We start from the raw sequence: 9,197 nt of genomic DNA, 5'->3' as shown, positions 1-9,197 counted from the left end.
TACGAAATCTCCCCTCGACAAGGCCGCATGGCCCAAACTGGTAGTTACCAACCAATCCAAGATGGTGGAGGGCGTCTGGTTTCTACTGACGTAGTCACGCCGTCCAAAAAAACAAAATGGTGGACGAAGGAGGCCTTCAAGGATCAGTTCGCTGGGTCCTCCATTATCGGACATGATCTACGATGGGTTACTCAAACTAAGAAGTTACGATAGTAAGGTACGCGAACCATTTTACAATCGTGGCAACGAGCCAGAAACTGGAATAGGCAATTAGGGCTACGGAGTCTGCGGCGGCCATGGTACGAGAATGAATGGAGAAGACAAATGAAGACAGAAGCGGTTTAGTCAGGGAGGCATTTCTGAAAAAGGCTCTCTAAATCATGTCTAACGGCGTTTGGTGCTACAAACTGGCGGTGGCCCCCGCCCCCGCTGAAAACGATGCGCCCTGTTGCCAGACCCGATTTTGACATTTAAGCCCTTAAATCCAAGATGGCGGCCAAAATTGCCGTTTTTTTCGGTTATTTCGAGCCCACAAGGCAGCCACTGAACGTTTTGGGTAGTTTAAGGGTAGAATAACATCTAGTACACACGACGACACCGTTTAGGCACACTTTCGTATTCATATTAAGGGCGTAAATGCCTAAACTCCGCTTAAAAACGTCAAAAATTTATCATTTTTTTTCTTTCTGACCGGTTGTCGGCGTCCAATATGCATTCATATGGTGAAGTTAACATTTAAGTATGTGGGGACCTCCAGCAGCGCCATATGCCTGGGGCCTAAATATCAAGATGGCGCCTGTAAAGTCCAAAAAGAGTGAAAAAGTCGTTATTTTTGCCGTAGTTTTACTACACTGGCCACTCTTTACGTTCGCTGTTCATTTTGATGTTCTGGAACGTTATTATGAGTAATTGCGACTGCCACCCCGGACGTAATACACCCCCACGAGAGGGGGTGGAATTATCATCTCGAACCGAACGGATTCGCGAAACCATCAATCAGCGCACTCGCGTGTTGTTGTGCGTCTTCGTCGGCGCCGCTCCTGAAGTTCGTCTGTGTCGCTTCGATGGCGTCTTCCACCTACGCCCGATATTTCATTTAATATTAAAAGACCATTAATTTTACATCATGTAGGCTAAGATTACATTCAATGAAGATATTTTTTAATGTTATTGTTTAATTGTCATCGTTTTTACCCCATGCTGCCTTTCAAATTTTGCATTGTGTACTTCTAAAATATTTTAACAAGTTTTATTCTGTAATTTCCTTAAGCCAGAAGGTGACCGTTGGTCGAAACTAGTCGCGGCTTTTACAATTTGTCTATTAAAATCGAGATTAAAATAGTATGGGGAAGGTTTTGTGTCTTTTTGGGATTTAACCTGGGATTTAACGACTCACTCTAACATTTACATTAACATTAAGCTCGTTCATACTAATTTAACATGATATCACATTACATTCTAACGCATGAAGATGCTCTATTCAAACGTTAGGCCACATCTCTATTGATCGTAGAATGGTGCTCATGTCTTCTTTCGCGGTGATGACTTCCATTTGACTGTTTCAGTTTTCCCTAGGCCATGCAGCATGAATCATCCTCTGGTGGTGATTTTTACAGTACCTAGTCTATGTGTAATATTCCAAAAACAATCCAGAGAGAAAACGTCAGTGCTTCAAGAGACAATGTTCTTATTCTTGCATAATACCTTCTTCACAGTATTAGTGCTCAATATTCTAAACAGTTTCGACTGCCAAGTGTTACGTTTTAATTTAAAAAAATCAAAGAAAACTTGGGAAGCAGGTTTTAATATATTTGCCCTCAAATTACGCCGCCAAACCAACTTCTGCCTCTTGGTTCCATAGTTAAAGTTTATAGGAGACGAGTCCCCACTTCCGCAGTTAAGCCCTTCAGTTGTGTAACATCCAGAATGATATTCGCAATTCTCATATTATGGCTCCAGGCCATCGAAATGGGAAATGTGTGACCAGTGTAGTAAAAATACGGCAAAAAGAACGACTTTTTCGCTGTTTTTTGGACTTTCCAGACGCCATCTTGATATTTAGGCCCCAGGCATAGGTATCACGCTGCTGGAGGTCCCCACATACTTAAATGTTAACTTGACCATATGAATACATATTGGACGCCGATAACCGGCAAGAAAAAAAAATGACAAATTTTTGCATTTATGACGTTTTTAAACGGAGTTTTGGCATTTAGGCCCTTAATATGAATACGAAAGTGTACCTAAACGAGGTCGACGTGTGTACTAGATGATATTCTACCCTTAAACTACCCAAAACGTTCAGTGGCGTGCCTTGTGGGCTCGAAATAACCGAAAAACGGTAATTTCGCCCGCCATCTTGGATTTAAGGGTTTAAATGCCAAAATTGGATCTGGCAACAGGGCGCATCGTTTTCAGCGGGGGCCAATTAGTCTAGAACCGCCTGTTGCCAGTTTGTGGCACAAAACGCCGTTAGACATACACTTTTCAGAAATGTCTCCCTGACTAGTACTGATGGCGGGTCTCCCAATCCAGGAGGACACTCGAAAGGACAATTGACGTAACGACTGATCAAAAAAGAATTTACGTCGAGGCGGCTTTGGAAGTTCAAGTTAAATATGATCTTCCATATAAACAAAAATTCCAAGGGCGACTCGACAGCAACCCTTTTTTGATCGCATAGTACTAGAAGTGAGATTATGCGGGAGCACATCGAGAGGGATATCCAAAAATCGACCTAGGCGGTTAAGGTGTCGAAAATAATTAAGTGGAGTTGTGGTGGCGATCGAGAAACCAAAGGAGGGTGTGGGTCTCACTCATTTTCCATGAGAATGACACCCAACCAAAATCTATTTGTGATAACCCTCCTCTAAGGCTTCTAAAAGAACGAAGGAGCACGGTGGACCTCTGGCAAGGGGAGTGGGGAACGCGGTCTTCCTGGACAAAAACCTTGTTAACCGTTTACGCAATTATTGTTAACTAGAATTGACGTGCCAAACGGAACCAGAACCAAAGAGTATTATTAAGTATTCTTTACCAGAACATAATAAGATGCTGGCGCATTATTAGGTCAATTTAGGTTGTTTTTTGATAACTGGATAATCGCTTGGGGTTTATTCATCGCCGATAAATGTCGATAAAAATGAACCGCTGCGTGTGTGTTTCCATTTCCTAAAATTCGGACGTGTTCCGGCAACGTCAGAATGCTCGCGGCCATCTTGCTGCTGTTGTGCGTCAAAGTGACCCACGTCCGTCCGTCGTGCCAGAAGGACCGAATCGCCCCCCTCGACGCTTCGTACCTTAGCACCAGTTTCGCCTACACTGAAACGATCAACGATTGCGAGTGCGATTCAAAAACGTGCGTCAGGAAGTGCTGCGGCGTCGATTATGTGCTTCGAGGGGACTCTTGCGTTCGTACACGCGAAAAGATCACGTTCGAAATTTTTGACGAGATCGAGCCCGTCGAAGATGCCCTGGATATTAAAATAATTGACGGTTATATTTACTGCCCGCATGGAAATATCTATTCGTTAAACGCAGCGGAAGATCCGTTCTTTGTTCAGAGAAATGGAAGCTTGTGGGTGCCTTTTGCAGAAGAAATTATTGACCTCGACTCTTATTGCGTTGACGATATTGATGGGGAGCTTTCTGGATTGACATGCATTGACTGGACGGACGATGTGGTCACTGTCAATAATTACGGTAGGTATGTAAATTACGTTGGTTTCGATCTTTGATAATCTTCCTTTTTATTAACTTGAAATTTGGTCCCTATTTCCATTCGGTACTATTTCATTGAAATTTGGTCTGCTAAAAGCTGGCATCCTCAGCTGAAGAATAACCAGACATTCCCGCTTAAAGAAAATCTTGATTGTTAACGTCGAGTGTAAAATGGTAACTGAAACAATGACGCTTTGGAGAGGTGGTTCACTGGAGTGAGCGGACGGATGTTTAATATGAACGATTTTTGAGTTACTTCAGAAATATTTGGCAGTGCACTGCATAAATCAAACATTTTTGGAATGCAGGCCAAACCTGTTTTCAATAATATCGATTAGGCAATCAAAACATTATAAAGCATTGTCCCTGTACTACTTCAAAAATTTGGCTTTCTCTGCGATGAAGGATGACACGTCGTGTTTTCAGTTGGGCTTTGGTTTGTACCAATCATCGGGGGAATCTCTTGTCAACGGTAAAAAATAAACTTAATGTCAAAGATACAACGGCCGTAAGATTTCAAAATAAACAATGTGAATATCCGTTCGAGTTTTTAAAGTTTCGAGACGTCGCATTTGTTGAACATAAACGCGCAATGTAAATGACTACTTCTCATCACTTCGTCTGTTTATAAACAAAACTAAAATTAGCGTCAAGTGTAATTTTAAATAAATTTCCTTGGCGCACAATTAAAATTAGAAGACGCTAATTTACTTCGGTTCCTGTTGTAAGATTGGAAGGGGAGATTGTACCTAATTCTTCATCTACTTGCTCCATCCGCATCCATTTGGCTTCTTCTTGGCTCTTCTTCGTTTAGTGGATTATTTTCTTGTTGCGAATATTCCTTGTCAGCTCTCCTTCCACCCTCCTCAGTTCTTGACGTGTTTCTTTTGTTAGCAACGCTGCAAGTTCCGCTTCGGTAGACGATAACGAAACCGTGCGCTATTTTCTTGTCGTCCAGCTGACTGTACAGGGTGGCCAAATAAGAATGCGAGGTACTGTATCTGGGAACCTGTCCATCGTAGACGCTTGCGGTAAAAAAATTTACTACTAAAACGGCCACGAGAAAAACCTGGAAAATATTTTTAAGTTTCTGAAATGGCCGCTAGGGGGCGTAACTGCAATCTGGAATCTAAAAAAGTGTGAATTCCGCTATATTAACCTAACAAAAAAATACCCGGTCTTTGAAGACGACGATAATCTGAACCTTTTTTGTTTGACAATTTTTCCTGTGTCTCTAAATGAAGTGGTGGGGGGTATTCAATGGTTTCCGTAAAGAACACCCTGTATCTTCGAAACGACTGAGCCGATTTTAACAAACTTGGATTAATTGAAAAGAGTTATTCTTCGGCTACACATATTATAATATTTGAAGTTTTGTTAGTTTCACATATCGCCGCTTGAGGGCATTTTTCGACATTCCGACAGAAATGGTTAATTTTCTCAAAAAAATTAAATGCACTGGTTCGATTTTTTTTTCATGAAAAAGTAGCTAAATGATGCCTAAACAAGCTCGCGAAAACCGCATCTCGATATCTTGTTCCTAACCTAAAATTTAGGCCAAAGAAAATTTTATACCCTCAAAATTTTATTTTTTTAAGATAATTTTTCCGGAATTATTTTTATTATATAATTTGTGGCCCTAAGGTGGATCGATTTAAAAAAGGAAGCTTTTAATGCCGCCGTAAATGCTCGAAATGCTGGCCATCACGATATAAAAATATATATATATATATATCTCAAGATATCGAGATGCTGTTTTCGCGAGTTTGTTTAGGCATCATTTAGCTACTTTTTCATGAAAAAAAATCTAACCAATGCATTTAATTTTTTTGAGAAAATTAACCATTTCTGTCGGAACGTCGAAAAAAGCCCTCAAGCGGTGATATGTGAAACTAACAAAACTTCAAATAGTATAATATTTGTAGCTGAAGAATAGCTCTTTTGAACTAACCCGAGTTTGTTTAAATCGGCTCAGCCGTTTCGAAGATACAGGGTGTTCTTTACGGAAACCTTTGAATACCCCCCACCACTTCATTTTTAGAGATACAGGAAAAATTGTCAAACAAAAATTGTTCAGATTATCGTCAACTTCAAAGACGGGACATTTTTTTGTTAGGTTAATATAGCGGAATTCACAGAAACATAACTTTTTTAGATTCGAGATTGCAGTTACGCCCCCTAGTGGTCATTTCAGAAACTTAAAAATATTTTCCAGGTTTTGCTCGTGGCCGTTTTAGTAATAAATTTTTTTACCACAAGCCTCTACGATGGATAGATTCTCAGATACAGTACCTCGCATTCTTAGTTGGCCACCCTGTACATCCAGAAATCTTCAAAACACAGCCTGTGATAGATCTCCTATCGATCAAGTCATTTGCCCAGTCCGTATCCAGGTGGTCAGACCCTCCGGGAGTCCCGTCCTGATCGCTATCGGCCGAATCAGCCAAATTTGCTTTGGAATTTTCGCGGTTTCTTCTTCCTCGAACAGTCCCCCAACTTACCTATGTGCATCCTTCTTGTACCGAAAATACCGGATCTTCTCGGGCTATTTCACCTCGGAAAATTCAGTCACCTAAAGCCAGGGATGAGGCTCTGAAGAGGTGCAATAAATGTAAAAGCAGCGGCTCGGGGCCCTTCTGCAGAAGAGCCGGGAATATCCCGTCCGATCCTGAGCTCTTTTAATAGTCTGAACGTGTTGTCCGCCCATCTCAGAGATTCCTCTGTAAAATCACCCGCGCAGGTACTTTCCACCAACCGGGTAGCTCCTGTTGGTGGTTCCGAAGTTACGTAGTCCCCAGAACCGGGAAAGTGGGTTTCCGGGAGACATCTGAAAGCCTCACCTCGCACCGGTGTCGCCACATTTTGCCCTGGGTCTTTTAAAAGGATCTTACGAAGTTTTTGAGCTTCACATTTTAGTTTGATCCTCGAATTGACGTAATAACCTTCTTAAACAATAACGTAGAAAGCTCCCCAGTAAGCGATAAATTCCTATTATTGCCTATGCCCAATTGTAATTGTAATCATCAAGCAATTAGAACAACTTCCAGTCCAGGTCCAAACGATGTTAATTAACCACTCATAAAATACATTACAAACAAGACTCCATTCGTTGATTAAGCCATCAGCATCATAAGAGAATTTACTCGTGCGATAAAATACCCTAATGGCCCATTTCTGTGTGTGTGTTAACTATATAAATGGAATTTAATGCGCTGTATCATCGGCTTACCATAAATTCCCGCAGCGAAAAAAAAACATACGCACCCTCTTACGATGCAATATACATAATTATGCGAAAACACACCCCGTGCCGGGTTTTTCTTGTACAAAACAGAAAAAGAACGCGACACACCTTTATTGGTTAATTTAATTACACTAGAGATTAAAATTGCTTTTAAGCTAATAGTAATTCTTGAGCGCTAATAACATTTCTAATATAAACTACAAAAGCAGTGTCATAGTAATTGAGGGTTGAGAGAGAGCATTTGGAGAAAGTTTTGATTCAAATCCACCATTTAGTCTTCCATTTATTGGTATAAGAAGCTCAATGGAGAAGGTACCGAAATACCAAAGGGATGGAAGCAGAGCTGGGCAGAATACTTTCAAAAAGTATTTGTATTCAAATACTTTACACAAATCAAAGGCATGTGAATACTAAATACTTTTACGTCCAGCACAAGCGAATACTAGATACAGATACATTAAAAAGTATTCAAATACTTAAAAAAATAAGTATTCAAATACTTGAGAATGTATTCGAATACTTTCAAAAGTATTCGAATACAGTAAAAAGTATTCAAATACTTGTCACTCAAATACATTAAAAATTTAAAATAGTATACTAGATAAAAGGCTTAATACTACTTAAAAATACTTTGTATGGGATTAGCTTTTTTTATATCTCTATTGTTATATACAAATTTAAGGGGAGTAAAAGTAATAATTTCAAACAGTTCCAAGATTGGGCTACTAGTTCAAAAGTTACAGTAAAGTAAAAGTAGTTGATTTTTGGTAAAAAAGAAAGGTTAAGCTTAAGTATTCACATACTATGCGAAGTATTCGAATAAGTACTAAATATTTGTGAAAGTATTTGATTACAAATACTGCTTCCATAAAAGTATTTAATTACAAAGTATTTGAATACTAAAAAGTATTTACAAAATCGAATACTGCCCAGCTCTGGTTGGAAGAAAAAATATTAAAATAATGGCGAGATTTAAATGAGGAAACTAGGAGAGGAAACGAAAAGCGGAGAGAAGAAAAGAGATGCAGAATTCGTGGAGAGAAAAAGGAAGATATAGATCACCTGATATGGGAATGTAAAGAAGTAGAAAGAAGGAGAGAAATATTCGACGAGCGGGGAAGAGAAGAAAAATTGATGAAGATACGAAGGAATGCAGAAAATTTGATGTACATGTAGTTGAATATACCCAAAAATGACGTAAATGATTGATTGATAAAAGCTTGTCCCTAGATTTTGGAGTTTCGGCTTTACTTGAACAAAATTTCTTTGTGTGTTTGATGTATTTGCCACGAGCACTTCTTTTTATGTACAAGACTACGAATTGTTACGCTTTTGTTAGCGAGCCAGATTGATAAGATTGTTTTTTTTTCAGGAATGATAATTTCCATGCCATTTCTCCTGGCCACCTTCATCGTGTACGGCCTCCTGCCCGAAAGGAACATGCACGGAAAATCGCTGATGAGCTACGTCATATCCTTGTTCGGCGCGTACCTTTTCCTGGTGATAATACAGGAGCATACCGAAATTGTCGGCGCAGGCTGCATCGCCTTGGGTAGGTACCGATAACTTTGTAATCCAAATTGATTCCGTTTCTTTTCTTAGGTACTTTATGCCTGTTCTTCTTCATGGTGTCGTTCCTTTGGATGAACGTTATGTCTATTGATATTTGGTGGACGTTCAAGTGAGTAGGTATACTACCGTCCGGTGGATTTCACGTGGGCATGTTTTCAGAGGGATAAGGGGTTTGAGTGGTAACAAGAAGGAGGTGGAGCAAAAACGTTTCCTAATGTATTCAATCTACTCTTGGGGCGTGCCCTTAGTTTACATCATTATTATAACGATAATAAACGTCAGTGCGCCCCCAAACGCCTGGTATAAGCCTGGCATTGGCGACGGACAGTGCTGGTTCTCTCGTAAGGACTACGCTTATTTTCCCATGCATAAAAATGAACCCTTTGTTTCAGTTGGAGAGACTACACTAGTGTACTTTTATCTGCCTCTCTGTATCATTATAATTGCGAATGTGGTGCTTTTTGCGCGGACTTCTTTCAGGATACGGGAAATGCAGCAAGAGACCGCCATTCTGAGACGAAATGAGAACAGAATCAGCACCCAAGACCACGATAAGCAAAGGTAAGTTTTCTGTCTTCCGCCGCTTTGCACTCAAGCTTCGTTTGCTTCAGGTTCTACCTGTACTTAAAACTACTTATGGCAATGGGCGTTAACTGGTCAA

The 9,197-nt window shown here is 40.2% G+C and overlaps 1 protein-coding gene across 1 annotated transcript in view; it reads left to right on the top strand.

Annotated features, from left to right (window-relative positions):
* The first annotated feature begins 2,589 nt into the window (after positions 1-2,589).
* The window catches only part of LOC116180007 (G-protein coupled receptor Mth2-like), a 6,873-nt gene continuing 265 nt past the window's right edge, over positions 2,590-9,197 (top strand). The window contains exons 1-6 of the mRNA XM_031499828.1: positions 2,590-3,702; positions 8,337-8,516; positions 8,567-8,645; positions 8,696-8,877; positions 8,929-9,097; positions 9,148-9,192. Coding sequence (XP_031355688.1) covers positions 3,204-3,702; positions 8,337-8,516; positions 8,567-8,645; positions 8,696-8,877; positions 8,929-9,097; positions 9,148-9,192 — 1,154 coding nt within the window. The 5' untranslated portion in view covers positions 2,590-3,203. The remainder of the gene's footprint in view (positions 3,703-8,336; positions 8,517-8,566; positions 8,646-8,695; positions 8,878-8,928; positions 9,098-9,147; positions 9,193-9,197) is intronic.

This window comes from Photinus pyralis, unplaced genomic scaffold (assembly GCF_008802855.1).
Source record: "Photinus pyralis isolate 1611_PpyrPB1 unplaced genomic scaffold, Ppyr1.3 Ppyr1.4_LG9, whole genome shotgun sequence".
In the NCBI taxonomy this organism is placed as follows: Eukaryota; Metazoa; Arthropoda; class Insecta; order Coleoptera; family Lampyridae; genus Photinus; species Photinus pyralis.
Note: the sequence above shows the minus strand (reverse complement) of the source record. Positions and strands in the feature narration are given on the sequence as shown.